At 35.7% G+C, this 16,748-nt stretch overlaps 1 protein-coding gene across 7 annotated transcripts in view; it reads left to right on the plus strand.

The window, feature by feature from the left end:
- Positions 1–5,531: 5,531 nt before the first annotated feature.
- Positions 5,532–16,748, plus strand: part of LOC143239476 (furin-like protease 1) — a 59,345-nt gene continuing 48,128 nt past the window's right edge. For 6 of the 7 annotated variants that reach the window (XR_013021208.1, XR_013021209.1, XR_013021210.1 and 3 more), the window contains exon 1: positions 5,532–6,033. Coding sequence is in view for 4 of the 7 variants with exons in the window: in XM_076480558.1 (XP_076336673.1) it covers positions 5,842–6,033 (192 nt within the window). In the remaining 3 variants the exon portion in view is untranslated. The remainder of the gene's footprint in view (positions 6,034–16,748) is intronic. The other variant, XM_076480561.1, reaches the window with a different exon arrangement.

Consider the following 16,748-nt stretch of genomic DNA (forward strand, 5'->3'; position numbering starts at 1 on the left):
TAGGATTTTAGTTTGTTTTGTTTTGAATTTTGCGCAAAGCTACACGAGGGCTATCTGCACTAGCCGTCCTTAATTTAACAGTGTAAGACGAGAGAGAAGATAGCTAGTCATCACCACCCACCGCCAACTCCTGGGCTACTCTTTTACCAACCAATAGTGAGATCGACCATTACTTTATAACGCCTCCACGGCTGAAAGGGCGAGCACGTTTGGTGTGACGGGGATTCGAACTTGCGACCCTTAGATTACAAGTCGAGTGCTTTAACCACCTGGTCATGCTGGGCCAACAGAATATAAAGAACAGTTAGCAAATATTGGAACAGTTCTTTCTATTAGAGGACCTTTATCCCGATAACCTTCATTCTCTGTGAATAGTTTAGCATAACATAATGTTTGGGGGCAATATGGGATCTTCTGGTCTATCTCAGTTGTTCCACACTCTAAGTTAACATAAGATAAAAACAAATGAAAAAAGAACCTCAAAGTTAGCTCTTATCATTCATACAATTATCAAGTTTTCTCTTATGCTAAATCAAATTTACTACTACAAAATCCGAAGGCAACCCATTCCGAAGATCAACCACCCTGTTCAAAAATAAAACTGTCTTAGTTGAAATCACTCATACCCTGCCAAAATTTATACTTGTGTCCCCTAGTCCTACTATTCTTGGTGTTAAGTATGAAAAAAGATGACGCATCAACACTATCGATTCCCTTTATAATCTTAAACACCTTAATCAGATCCCTCCTAACTTTTCTTTTTTCCAGAGAAAACAACTTGAGAAATTTTAGCCTCTACTCATATGACAAATCCTCCATTCAAGGCATCATTCTAGTAATTCTTCGCTGAGACCTTTTCAATAATTCAATGTTTTCCCTAAAGTAAGGAATCCAAAACTAAACACAGTATTCTAAATATGACCCTACGAGTGACCTGCACAATGAAACTGTAGCCTTTTTAGGCTGGTATTCAATAGTTCTGTAGAAACAACCTAAAACCCTATTTACTCTACCAAAAGCAACAGCACACTGCTTTCATAGCTCTTGAGATTGATACTATTACAGCGTTCGACTGGTAATCTGAGAGTCGCGAGTTCGAACCCCGGTCGCACGAAACATGCTCGCCATTTCAGCCATGGGGGCGTTATAATGTGACGGTCAATCCCACTATTCGTTGGTAAAAGAGTAGCCCAAGAGTTGGCGTGGGTGGTGATGACTAGCTGCCTTCTGTCTCGTCTTACACTGCTAAATTAGGGACGGCTAGCGCAGATAGCCCTCGAGTAGCTTTGCGCGAAACTCAAAACAAACAAAAAACTGATACTATTACACCAAGATCCCTTTAATTCATAACACTGTTACACTTATTTTTCATCTATTTATATACTTGTGATTCAAATTATGGTAACCCACATGTGTTATCTTCCATTTATCATCATCAAAACCCATCTGCCATTTAGTCACCCAACTCACTTGCTGATGTAAATCCTTTTGTGAAGCAACAGCATCCTCTTCACGACCACCAAAACCCAAGACCTTGGTATCATCTGCAAATGTAATTTATTGGTCATTCCTTCATCTATGTCATTGATGTAAACCAAAAAGAGCAAAGGTCCTAAGACTGAGCTCTGAAGTTCCCCAATTGAAACATTAATTCAGTTTGACTAAACTCCATTTCTAACAGTCCTCTGCTTTCCTACGTCCAGCCATTCTTCTACACAATTTGCTAATTTATCTTCCACACTTAACTCGATAATTTTTACAAGCCTTTTATGTGGCACCTTGTCAAATACCTCCTGAAAATCCAGATACACCAAATCTACGCCCTTACCCTAATTTACCTAACCAGTAACCTTTTCAAAGAATGTCAAAATATTTGTAAAGCAATATTTTCCCTTAGTTAAAACATGTTAACTGTCTCATAAAATTCTAAAATTTGTTAAATGACTTTGCAAAGCATCTTTTAATGAATGGTTCAAAACTTTTTCCCAGAACTGATGTAAGATTAATGGATCTGTAATTACTGGGACAATTTTTGTCACATTCTTTGAAAAGAGACATTACATGAACTAACTTCCCATCCTCTAGTATTTGCCGACTATACAAAGACTGACAAAAATAATAGTAAGTGGCTCACATATCCAATATTTAACTTCTACAAAAACCTTGGGGAAATAGTATTTGGCCCAGGAGCTTCATTGTTTTTTAATCTTCCTAGTTTTTTATCTTAACCAGTTCACTATTAATGTAATCATCTTGTTCGTTCTGTTTCCGTTCATCAACTGTTCAAGATGTGGAACATTGCTTAAAATCTTCGTTTATAAAAACTGAAGAAAAAGCAAAATTTAATAACCCAGCCATCTTATAATCATCATATACCAGCCTTCTTTGTCATCCCTCAAGTGTTCTGCCCTCCTTCTAGCATTCTGTTTACAATTAATATATGTAAAGAAATTTTTACTGTTATTTTTTTTACATTTTCAGCCAACCTTTTTTCATACATCTTTTTGATGTTCTAATTTCCTGTTTTACCAACTTCTTAACATCCTATAATCTTATAAGTTTCCTGTCATACCAGTCAATTTAAATTTCTTAAATTTATAATGCTTATTAAAGGAACTCATCATTCTTATGTCTAAAACGATTCATCTTCATAAGTATTCTAGCAGAAAACTGATTTTTAAAACCACACTAAAATTTAACATGTAAACTCGATTTCATAATCCAATGGACAGCATCACTTTATATTCACTGTTCTCTAAGAGTATTGGTCGACTGTTTCTTTAAACCAACGTCATTGTCGACCAACATAAGAAACAATAGTGTCAATCTGTCTAACAGAGACGCTACACGACACTGAAATATCATTGAAGGCAGAAAAGACCAAACAGAGAAATGAAAAAAAAAACTAAAACAAGATAATGATTTTCTGAATTACATATTGCTGCTAAGGCAGTAAATAATTTAAAACGTTTTTGTTTTAATTCTTATATCACCATAGAAGTTAAAAAAAACATGATATGGCTGCATATCACACAAGCATTAAAGATATATTGTTCAAAACAACCAAGAGAGATTTACAAATATTATGTTGGCCATATACACGTGTTTAATATTCTTCTTAGCTACGTTTTATTTTAATGCCTGCTACAGAAAGCTAATGTTGCTGATTATGTAATGTCATGCTCTTTATTTGTTTGGTGAATTTTGCATAAAGTTATTCGAACAGTAGCGATGCCAAGTGGGGGCTTGAGGGGCTTGAGTCTCCCCAAATGAGCCAAGCCCCCCTCAGCCCCCTAGTATTGTTACCTACATATATTCATAAAATATGGAAAACACAATCGTCGTTGTTGCTTAGCAATTAACATCAAAGAGACAGATCTGTAGAACTCAACGTCTTCATTAAGACGGGAGTATGTGTAATGCTTCCTATAGCTTGTTTGTTTGTTTGTTGTTTTTTTTTGGAATTTCGCACAAAGCTACTCGAGGGCTATCTGTGCTAGCCGTCCCTAATTTAGCAGTGTAAGACTAGAGGGAAGGCAGCTAGTCACCACCCACCGCCAACTCTTGGGCTACTCTTTTACCAACGAATAATGGGATTGACCGTCACATTATACGCCCCCACGGCTGGGAGGGCGAGCATGTTTAGCGCGACCCTCGGATTATGAGTCGCACGCCTTACGCGCTTGGCCATGCCAGGCCCTACGTCCTATAGCAACATATTGAATGCACTGAAACTCATGCACTGTATTGCTGCTCTCTGTGTAATGCCATTCTATCTTGAACTTTGACGAAGATTAGACAACCACGTAGATTTCAAGTTACAACAGATCATCGGGGATTTTACTTGATAAACCAAAGGTTTCACAGGTATTTACCCATTAATTTCATTTATCTTTTATTGAAAAGTAAGACATAACATGCATGTGTGTATTGTGTATAGGTCAAAACTGTGAAGCATTTAGCTAGTTTTATGTCTTATGTGAGATCATTTTGCATTGTGTATCAGCCATCCAAAATTGTACAGATAATTATGGCATACACTTAAAATTGTCACTTACAATCCAGTTAATGTTATACTTATGATTAAATAATAAATAACCTTACATGTTAACTGACCAAATAATATTTCTAAACAATTCTAGAAGGCCCGGCATGGCCAAGCGTGTTAAGGCGTGCGACTCGTAATCTGAGGGTCGTGGGTTCGCATTCCGGTCGCGCCAAACATACTCTCCCTCCCAGCCGTGGGGGCGTTATAATGTGACGATCAATCCCACTATTCGTTGGTAAAAAAGTAGCCCAAGAATTGGCGGTGGGTGGTGATGACTAGCTGCCTTCCCTCTAGTCTTACACTGCTAAATTAGGGACGGCTAGCACAGATAGCCCTCGAGTAGCTTTGTGCGAAATTCAAACCAAACCAAACAATCATGGTATCGTTGACCAAATATACAGTAATATCATGAAACTCTGAAACTTTTTGTATTAAGCAACTATTCAACAGGTACTTTTATTTTGGTACTACCACTACATCAGCGTCTGTCAAACTGGGGCCTGTGAGGGTATTCCAGGTTTTCTGTGAGTAATGTCCAAAATCTCATTAAAATATTCTAATAAAAATATGATTTACTTAGAAGTAAACTTATAGAAATTAAAATATTTAATTCTGGAATACAGTTTGTTTGTTTGTTTTTCAAAAAATAAGAATAAATGAAGAGGGGGTTGTCGTTTGGTTACTAAAACCTGAACTGAAGCGCTTCTATAAACGTTTGTATAAGTGAATGTGGGTGATTCTGGTAGTAACATATGAATATATTATAATGACCGTGAAACTCAGCACCATAAATACGTATATACGAAAATAATTGTGATCTGTTTAGTTTTAATGTACAGTCCTTTAGCCATCACTAATAACCTATAATAGCTTAGGTGTTTGTGTAAAATGTACAGTAATAATTAAGTATCCATTATTATTCAGTGGACTAACTAGATGTACTTAATTATTTATTTATTTTCTTCAAAATTAAGTGAATTTATGTACAAAAAATATTAGTTAGAGGCCTACTTTTTTTTATGTAATACTTGTGCTAGAACAGGCTTGGTTCTTCGAATTCACAACTAATGCTCTCGACATACGACTGTCTTTTTTATTTCGTGTTTTTATTTTATACCTAAACTGTTGATTCCAGTTTGTTGTTTGCTCAAGTGAATTTTTAGCGCATTTAAACAAGAATATTGCTCTAACATCGATGGAAACTATATGTGATGTTGAAATAATATTTTGAACGGCGTTACTCTAAGTAAACTCATTTCATGGTAGTTTTTTTTGTCAGTGTTTTTCATGCATTTGTCGGGCGTTAGAAAAATAGTTTAAACAATATTAAATAGTCAGTACCATTACGCATTATTACAACAAACCCAACTTGTTTTAATATTGTTGGTACAGGTTTGTTTAAGATGTAGATGGCGTAGTTTCTTGTAACATTAATTCGTCACAAACAATGTACTAGTACTATCACTGTGAGGCGCGAGCGTCGCTAAGCAGTAAGAAAGTTGTCTCGGGACGTTTCAAAACTTGTTTCTCTAGTGATGAGGAAGCAAGGGCTTTCCGTTATTGATAAAAATTCTCAGAATGTTTGATGACATGTAGTTCCAGGTCGTTAAAGGTTTGGCAGATTAGTGGAAACGTTATTTAGCTTATTGACTTAATTTAGCGTATCACAAAATTCAATCCGCACATGTTAATACCAGTAGTATCACTTAGTTGTCCTCTGTTTACTGAAACTTATTTTTGTTTAATTTTATTTGCATCCATTAATTTTGCAATACGTTTCCGATTTTTGTGGAATGGCATCGAACTGTAGAATATTCAGTATTAACTCTACAAAATTATTGCTTTTACAATGTTTTTTTACATTATTGAGCACGTTATTAGCGAATAATTCGCACTACACAGACCAGTTTGTTGTTCGCGTCGAGGGTGGCCCAAAAGTCGCCAAAGAATTAGCAGAAAAACATGGATTTGTTTATTTAGGAGAGGTAAGAAGAGTTTTTTTTTTTTTTTCAGATTCGATGTTAAGTAATTGGTATTAAACAATCACTGATCTTACACGGGATTATGGATTAAAAAGTGTTACTTTTCTGTTGTTAATATTATTGTATTAAGAGTGGGTTAAGATGAAGTGTTACTATTCTGTTACTAGTATTATTGTGGTAAGAGTGAAACGTGATGTACAATTTAGTACACATTGACAAATTGTTTAGCCAAATAATCGTACTATGTGGTTCATAAATTTTGGGATTTAATAAAGCCTGTTAATCTATTGTGATAAATCGTGTTAGAATTAGATGGGAGGTGTTTGATGTTATGCATGGTTAATAACTGCAACGGATACTAATAGTTATCGTTGTATTACCTGTCCTGAGGTTAACGACCGACAGGAAATAAAATCACAAACCCGGAGTTATGTTCCACGTATAGCACGCATCGAAACAAGGTCTTGGCGGTCGGTCGGTCGACCGATTAGGTTCACTGACATCATGAATATTTGCTGGCGTACATTTTAGGGACGTATTTAATACTGACAGGATGTCAACCCTGACCTCAAATTGTAAAACCACACAGTAGAAGTTCGTACTGAAAATTTACGAACATTGGGAGTCATAACGCATTTCATATACCTTGTTATTTAATATTGTAAAACTTAAAAAAAAAAAAATTACAAGAACGCCTTGATAAAAATGGCGAACCCTATAATCCTTGTTGGTAGAAACTTTACAAAAAATTTATGAAATCTGAGGCAGTAATGAAATACAGAGAAAGAACGCTATGCATTTAATATCACTTTGAATTGTGGCCCCAGGTAAATTAGTGAAACCTGAAGAACACTTAAGAATAAAGTTTTTATTAACGGCTGTATTACTTATTTCTTTGTTTTTCATGAAATAAACTGTTAACTGAATCTTGAGAGAGACTAGCTTTCATGATATGTAAGTAATGGAGCTTTTTTTTTGTCATTTTGAAAACATTCCAGTGATAAACGACCGCCACGTTGTTGTTTACGTCCGGAAAAGGCGTAGATACGTGTTGTGTACTGCTCCCCTCAATGAAACACATATGGTACTGATGTACTTCCGCGGGACTCCCAAAGCGTTCTGCTTCAAGAATAAATAAACCAAAATTAAGAATAACAAATACTTTTATTTCTTGTAAAGCTCATACGTCATTCTTCGTTGTAGCCTGCAGAGTGTATAATTATTCTCGTGATTCATGGCATGCGCACGTTTTACTCACGTCACGACAGTACAAACTGCAACGTTAAGCGTTCCTTGTGTGACGTCATTTTAGTGTTTTACTGACTGTCTGATTAAAACAGGTGACCTCCTCCAGGCGGCCTCTGGCCCTTTTTCCGGATAAATAACCTCGTATACTAACGTAAAACTAACCACTATTTAACAACGACTAAAATGTTTTAGTGAACAATGCTGGTACTTATACAGAACATGTTTTCTTTCTTTTACCGGTGAGTCCATCACGTGCTTCTCAGAAATATTTGGATAAATAAGAATGGAGTTATGAAATAATGAGCACAGCCATCTCAAGGATTATATTTAAAAACGAATGGTTATAATATTGTGGTTTGTAACGTAAGGAACCAGTCATATGATCTTGGTGGGTTATGTTGGCCCTAAATTTATGCCTCAAAGTGGCACAACAGTATGTCTGCGAACTCACGCCGCTAGAAACTGGGTTTCGACACCCGTTGTGAGCAGAGCGCGGGTAGCTTATTGTGCAGCTTTGTGCGTAATTCCAAACAATCAATCAATCAACAACCTAAATTTATGTTTATGTTGCTATGTTAGCGTATATAAATTTATTTGTTAGTTTTTGAATTTCGCGCAAAGCTACTCAAGGGCTATCTGCGCTAGTCGTCTCTGATTTAGTAGTATAAGACTAGAGAGAAGGCAGCTAGTCATCACCACCTACCGCCAACTCTTTTACCGACGAATAGTGGGATGACCGTCACATTATAACGCCTCCACGGCTGGAAGGGCGAACATGTTTGGTGCGACTGGGATTCGAGCCCGCAACCCTCGCATTACGAGTCGAACGCTTTAACACGCTTGGCCATGCCGGGCCTTATTTGTTATTTGTTTTCAATTATTTATTTCTATGTTCGTGAATAACAGCTAGGTATTGGGCCAAGCGTGTTAAGGCGTTCGACTCGTAATCTGAGGGTCGCGGGTTCGCATTCTCGTCGCGCCAAACATGTTCACCCTTTCAGCCGTGGGGACGTTATAATGTACCGTCAATCCCACCATTCGTTGGTAAAAGAGTAGCCCAAGAGTTGGCGGTGGGTGGTGATGACTAATTGCCTTCCCTCTAGTCTTACACTGCTAAATTAGGGACGGCTAGCACAGATAGCTCTCGAGTAGCTTTGTGCAAAATTCAAAAACGAACAGCTGGGTATCATTTTTAAGCCATGTCACTTAGTTCACATGCCTTGAAAAAAATATCAGAAAAGATTAATTATTTTAACTCTTCTTTATATAAAAAAAAAGTTAAGCCTTAAGACGTAATTTGTGTTTTAATACAGATCGTATAAGCTAGACAAAGGTAGTAAGTACTAATACAAATATATGAAAAACGACACATTTCTAGAGTTCGTAACAGGTCAATAATTTCACATACAAACGTATAGACACTTCAGAGTGTTTATATACGTTTATGATTTTATACCGAATAATTTCTGTTTATCAGCATAACGTTTCATTCTTGGCAAGGATCAAGAAAATACTAGAAATTAAAATACTTTGTTTGCTAAAGAACTGAGTTATTGTTTTCTAATAAGATTTCGTATATACCTTTTACATACAAGTTGTTAGAAGTTAGGAACTAATGAACACTGTTAAGTAAAATAGTGTTTACTTTAAACTTTCATGATGTTAAAAAACAACAAAACACGTAGGTTTGAGAATGATAGTGATGAAATAAAGACCCTACAACCCGAGCGCTTTTGAAAGTTGGACATTTCTTCTTCAGAAGCAAACTTTTATTTTGATCGCAATAGTTGTTTATGATCATGAACTAGTATGAATCAGAAGCATATTTAGCGTTCGGAAATTAATAAAGAAACGATACGAAGATAGTATTGTTTACGGTTTGACCTGTCGTAAGCTGGCGAAGTACTAGAAATTGGTAGGCCTAAAGTGTGTGGCAAAAATAATTTATTGATAAACTTGGTATACATTTCAAATCGCTATTGTTTATTGCTGCAAAATGATAGTTTAAAAGGTGTATCACGTTTATTACTTTAATACCTCAAGGCGTGTGAGTATATCAATTAAAAATCGTTATCCTCAGTTTGCCCCTGAAGAAGAAAGGTCCATCTTTTGAAACGTTTAGGTTATTAGGTTTTTATTATTTTGTATATTATCGACGGAGTTCGTTTTACTTTACCATGTAGTAACCTAAATTAATTTAGGCATGTAACTAATGTTATGACATTTTGTTGAATTCTTTGTTTAATATTATGCAAAGGACTAACTGTTTATTGATTTTATATACGTGTTAATTTATTTTTTTCACCAGAGGCGAAATTGAGAATATAATCAGTGACGTAAAGGCTTAATGTATTTTTTGACTACTGTGGACTGCAGTTTCACATGCATTTATATTTTGTCTCTCGTCATCCGCACTCGATTCGTAATCTGAGGGTCGTGGGTTCGAATCCCCGTCACACCAAACATGCTCATCCTTTCAGCCGTGGGGGCGTTATAAAGTGATGGTCAATTCCATTATTCGTTGGTAAAAAATTAGCCCAAGAGTTGGCGATGGGTGGTGATGACTAGCTATCTTCTCTCTGGTCTTACACTGTTAAATTAAGGACGGCTAGTGCAGATAGCCTTCGTGTAGCTTTGCGCGAAATTCAGAACAAACCAAACAATTCTCGTCATCCAAATGCAATCTGACAAGTTCTGGTTTTTGAAAGTAAAGCCTTTTGGATTGCAACTTCTTGAAGATAAAAAAAACAACTAAAATTATATTTCTACACGCTTTTAATTTTGAGTTCTAAATGGACAAATTAATGGAAATAAGTGAAAGGCCTGCAGCGTAGTGATTTTTCACAGAATTAGACCTATTGGTAATAGTTGTTTTAGTAACTAGATTTGTAGGTACGTACATGATATATATATATACAATTTGTTTCATTAAATAAACGTGAAACAAAGTAGTATCCAACAACTTAGACGTTAGGTCTAAGTAGGTTGTTTTTCCAATATAATTGTGATTTTAATCTAGACTATTTGAGGTTAGTTTCCTTCCCTGTCATGTCAACTGTTTCAAACGGTAAAATTAATAATTGTTTATACAATAAAATATAACTAGTTTTACTGGGAACCTCAGCGCTTGTAAGTTATCGCTTCATTCCACGTAAAAAATCAACTGTTTGTTTCTCGAATTCCCATAAAAACTTAGCAATGCAGCTTTTTTTAAACGAACCAGAAAATCCTATGTTTGTAATGAAAACAACGTAGTTGTTAACTTCGTCGGTAGAGCGTTAAGTGTATCTGTCGTGTATATTGAGTTACACACGGACCCGGTGTTGTTTGAATATACTCTACAAGTTACCAGAAAACTGATCATGGGAATAACGTGATTACAGATCATGTTGTGAACTACTTGTTTAAAATAAAAGGGAAAATTAAAACTGAGGGTTGCAAGAGAGCCATTTTTAGGTTTTTTTGTTTGTTTGTCAATGCTCATTACAAAAAGTGATAATGTTTGCAAAATATTTGTTTCAGGCTAAACGATTGAATTTTTTTATTTTATGTTTATGTGTGTAATAATACTTTAGCTAAGTTTTAATATGGTATATCTCCCAGTGATATGTATAACAAATGTATATCTTTGAACAAGTATTCGTTAAAGCAATGAAGCGGTAAATGTAACAGCATGTAGGACGTAGCTTACGGTTTAAGAACAAACAGTAACAACTTTCTTGTTTGTCCAGCTGGTGTATGCTGTTAGATAAGCATTATTTGTTATAGTAACCAAAGTTATACCTATTCCCATACGTTAAGTTATAATTAAAATAAAACACTCAAAGCCAGTTTTTATCATTCACATAATTATCCCTTAATTAAACCCTCCTAAATTAACTTAGTACCCTACCTTTGAAAATCAACCACCCTCCTCAGGAAAACAAGAGATGATCTTAGCTGAAGATGACTCCTTCCTTGACAGTATTTATACTTATGTTCCTTAGTCTTACCATTTTCGCTATTAAGTTACACTTTTACTCTTTTATTCACTTAGTTTTAAATATTTATAACGTGAGGTTATCGCTGTTGACCTACAGTGAAACTATAAAATGCTGATTGATAATGGCCTTTTTTTTACGATAAATTTTGAAACTAATTTATGTATTTTTCGCACTGTAAAATTTGCGTGAGATAACATTTGAACATGTATAGCAGTACTGTCACCTGGTAGGTGTAATGAAACTGAAAGTGTAAGGATTCTTTTGGACATTCTCTGTGTTTAACTGATAATTTAAAACGCACAACAAGTCTACTCGTCTACGTATTTGTAGTTAGCCATTCATTGCTAAAGTTGTGTTTAATTAAAGTAGCGTTTATTTTTCCTGTTTTATTAATATGTTAAAGTTTTCATTGAAAATGTTTACTGTGTAAACAAGTGCCTAAGAAGGTCATCTGATGTTAATGGTACGTGATCTAAGGCATGCATCAAAGTAACATTAAAAAATTAAAACAGCAGTCCATATTGAAACAAATTTACGCCTGACATGGTTCTGTGTACTTACATAAACCTTTTTTTATAGAGGGATCAAGTGTTTTAATGAATGGTGTTTATTTGCGGAATAGTAGTTAATAGATAACTGAATGGAACCCGAGTCATCTGCTTTTGTTTTGTATAAATAAACTTAACTATGTACAGGAGATGGAAAAAAAGTGACTTCCCTTGGAAGTGTTAATTTATTTTACATTTTATTAGATAACAGAAAGAATATATAAAACTATACGTTTTTAGAACGCACTTGGCGAAATCTGTTTGAATATGATCTCAAATCCTAATTTTAACACTGACTTTCGTAAATACACGAACTTTTAATTATTTTAGTTGAATGTTCTCATAAAACGTGTTGTGACCTGCTGTAGTGTCTTAAATCTTTTTATTACAATTAGTCTCCAAAATAACCAAACAAGTTTCTCTACAATAATCGATCATGAAAATGAAACTCAAAATAACACAAACCAGTTTTATAAGTTAATATGTAGTCGACATTCTCTTGGATTTCACAACTGCTTCACATCAGTGTGACTTACTTTCAGTAAGTTTGTACCACAACTGCTTCACATCAGTGTGACTTACTTTCAGTAAGTTTGTACAGATATTCCTCAGTGATTGACTGCCATCCTTCTTCGAATACTTCAAAAAGTATCTTTTGACGACTCCAGAGTTGCAAAGAAACTTGTTTGATCATTTTGTATGCTAATTGAAATAATAATAATAATAATAAGCTCAAAGACACAACAGGTTTGCAACACATTTTATGATAATATTTAACTAAACTCGTGAAAGTTCAGGTATTTATGAAAGCCAGTGTTAAAATTATATTTTGAGATCGTATTTGAACAGATCTCGAGTGTGTTCTAAAAACATAGTTTTACATTTTGTGTGTGTTATCTAATAAAACATATAACAAATAAACATTTTCAGGGTAACCACTTTTTTCTCCATCTCTTTCATGTCTCGGTTGGACATCATTCTTAATACCTACATAAAATACCCACTGTAGGGTTCGAAGGCCCACAGAAACCTCAGTGTAGCGACCAAAGCTTCTCCATTACGATTAGTTACTTCTGTAGTTATCTAAAGAGAGGGTAAGGGTGAATACAATTTCAAACATGTAGACCCCGTATGCTACTCTCGATCCTGTAAACTTAAGTTCCCTTCCTCGTCTTACCTGAGTGACCTTCTAGAAGGGAAAAGCCTTGTAGATAAGACCCCTCGCGATTAATCTAAGGCTGCCTGCTAAGTTTATTCCAATTAGCTACAACACTGGGTGGTGGGAGATAACAAGCAACCTAATGCACAACATGAACCGATATAGTAGCATTACAAGTAATAACGTCTCTTCTACGAGGTAAAATGTGACGGTGATTGTTGGTGGCACGTGATTTTAGTGAGTTCTATATTGACTTTGAACTAAACTTGTGATGGAAACTGAGTGAAAATCGAGTTAATGGTGTTCAAATACAAGTCGCCTTTAAACGTTATTGTAAAGAAATTCTTTAAACGACCGTAATCGCAGAACGTCTTGTTAAAATCATTTGTGCAGGTTATATGAGAAACTTTCGATCGGGTAAACGTTAGGTGTTGACCAAAGTAAAGGAGTGCAACATATTTTGTATCTCCACCCTGCTAGTTGGAGATTTGGCCAGAAAACATTTTAAAACCTGAAATTCAATTTCATTAATTTCAAAAGTTGTATGTTAAAACTTTGAACTGACTCCAAAAAAACAAACAAACAGTAAGTTGATTGTGGGGTGATTGCGAAATTAAAATTTCTTACAGGGAGCTTCCCCTTTGTTTAATGTGTTACAGAGACAAACGGGAAATTACGCAGGAGTGGAGCGAAGTAGGTGACCCACTAGAGACGGATGTTGTGACACCCTAATCTTGTGTTTTTGATATATCGTTTCCAAATAACAACAGTTGACATTATTTAGGCGGCACAAGCAAAATCCCGCGTTTCTAAATAACCACGCTTACATTGTTTACGTGTCACGAGTACAGACGCGATTCTCAACTTCGCTCGGCATTGTGTACACCTCGAAAAGCACCTAGCTGGATAATCGGAACTATTTTTGAAGTTAAAAGTAAATAATGAAATATTTTACTTGAAATATAGCAAGTGAAATAAAGTGGTACTTTAACCCTTAAACAGAGGGAATGTTATAGGTAGCAGCATCAGTTGATGACGGCCTCCGTTTAAGGGTTAACTACAATCTGTTTTTCTGAATGAAACGTTTCGGTGCTTGGAAATAAATAGTTAGCAGCATCAGTTGATGACGGCCGCCGTTTAAGGGTTAACTACAATCTGTTTTTCTGAATGAAACGTTTCGGCGCTTGGAAATAAATAGTTAAGATTATTAAAACTGATACAGTGATTGAAAATATTACTTTTATCTGTTCGAAGAAGATAAATTACAACCAGCATGTGGAATTAGTGACGTATTAACAGTACGTATGCGTTAAACTGAGAGACCAGTTATGCATTAATAATCCATTTCTACCCCATATTTTGAGACTAATCAGGTGAAATAATATCATATAGTCTACTTTATATATCATTCATCCGAGTTGAAAAATGCATTGTCAAGCTTCGAAAAATATTGATTATAGTTCGGTAAATAAAGGGGTCCAAAGACGTCTGGAGGGTCATCTGTTTTAGCCACTCGCACTAACATGCAGTAGTGTGTTGTTTGTCAGTCAGTCAGGAAGACAATAAAATTAAGTAATGTGAGGAAAGCGTAACGTTGCAATTTGAACTATAGTAACGTCGGTAAAACGTGTGCATGCCATGAATCACGAGAATATTTTTGCACTCTGTAGTGTACAACATAACATGACATATGAACTTCAAAAGCAAGAAACGGAAATATTTGTTACTCTTGAAACAGAACAGTTTCAGGGACCCTGCGGAAATACATTTAGTATCAGGCTTTAACTAGTTCAAAAGTACCAATAATTTCGGCTTCGGACTTTTCATGAATCTAAAAAAAGTCACACGAAATTGCAGCTCACAATGGGGAGACAGCTACGTTTACTTTAATCAAGAGGGCTTGGCGAGAATCAGTGGCTCGTGTACGAACTGTTTCCACTCTCGTGCAACGTAAAGAAGTGAGAGTAAAATCCCTCTGTTCAGTCTGAGTGATGTTGTCTGGTTAGGTGTCCACCGTCTGGACTATCACTTCAAAATTAGTTATTGTTAGTGCGAATAGCCCTCGAATAGCTTTGCAAGACATTTATCAAAAAAATTGTAGCCGAGATTTGAATGTTTAATGTACTTGCAAGTATCAACACAATAACTTTAATATCGGTATTGTTTCAAGACAATGTAATCCTGTCAGGTTCAAACAATGGATAGGCTATAAATGAAGGTTAAAACATCTAATACAAAAATTCAGACTTGAAATCGCGTGATAATGAGTGACTAAACAGTGACGGAAGCTTGATAAAAACACAGGATTCATGCGTGAAATAGATAATCCTAGCACGATGTTAGGAACCTTATATTTTATTACCAAACGAGATTTGGGAGGATATGCATTAAGATGGCGGCCAGCTCTTACTATTTTTTGAACTTCATTTCCAAACACACGCGCACGCACGCACCCCCCCCCCCACATATATATATAGAAGTAACTTTTTATTTGTTGTTAAGCACAAAACTACACAATGGGCTGTCTGTTCTATGCCTACCAAAGTATGAAAGGTGAACTTTAGCGTTATAAGCTCTCAGAATTTCTGCTGAACTACTGGTGGGGTAATTATTTAAGTCACTTTATGCATAAAGAACAAGTTGGTTGGTAAAAGGATGTGGGGGCGAGTGCTTACAAATCTTGCTTCACGCTGCAACCATTTGGAAAGTGGTCGATATCAGATACAGTGTCAATCTCACGGAGATAAAGACACTTGTAAAACGGTAGCGACACTCTGTCTCGCCATGGATTAGTGTATGCACTTTATCAGAACTTGGATCATAATACACACTCTTCTGAAAAACAGAGTGGACTGGCCAGAATGTTGTTTTGAAATTCTATTATCCATCAGCTTATCGGCATGTATTATTCTCTGCTTTTAAAGTGTTAGGTGGTCATAAACTTAACAAACTTTTTCTGGTCATTCATTTGCCTGAAAAGTCTGTTTGGTACCAAACACGAGTACGTTCGTGGATATGTTAATAAAAGATCACATGACTGGTCATCTAACTTGTTTTAAAGAAAAATGAAATAAAAGTTGCCAGGGATACTTTGTGGTAGTAGTTGAGTTTTGTCGCAGCTTGAGATATCGGAATGTGCCATTGGTACACACACGTGAGTCACGAGATGTCTAGAACATGATATCGGAAGTTACCATTTTGTGGTATCGGAGATTGAGAGTTAAAAACACAAGAACACCGCCAGTGTTACAACTGCCAACGATATAGATATGTAGCAGCAACATGTTAAGTTTTCTCACCCTGTGGGGGTCGTGGGGAAAAGCACAAAGTTCCAGACTACACTAAAAAACCAAAATTCTGTAACGCGTGGGACAGAACACAGAAATTGAGACTACATTAAACAACCAAAACTCTATAACTGCCAGCTACAGACATCAGATTAGAAGGGATGTCCTAAGTTCAAGGACATTAAAACACATCTTTAATATCCAAAACAATCAACTCCACATGAAACACATAGAATCCGAGAAAAACATCCCTGCTACCAAAACTAAAACTACAGAACTGAGAACCACTAATGTACAGAATAAAACTTAAACATACGTTCAGGTAGCACAGACATAAAATCAAGAAACACAACATCAACTCACAACAGGAGCAACATATGATCCGATAAAGTCTCAAACGGTCAGCTTAAACTAATTGTAGACGCAGCCAAAAACATTTCCTTTGAATTCATCACACAATACTGAAACCCATAAAATTAAGACGACTGTATCA

The sequence above is a fragment of the Tachypleus tridentatus genome, chromosome 13, assembly GCF_004210375.1.
Source record: "Tachypleus tridentatus isolate NWPU-2018 chromosome 13, ASM421037v1, whole genome shotgun sequence".
NCBI lineage: Eukaryota > Metazoa > Arthropoda > Merostomata > Xiphosura > Limulidae > Tachypleus > Tachypleus tridentatus.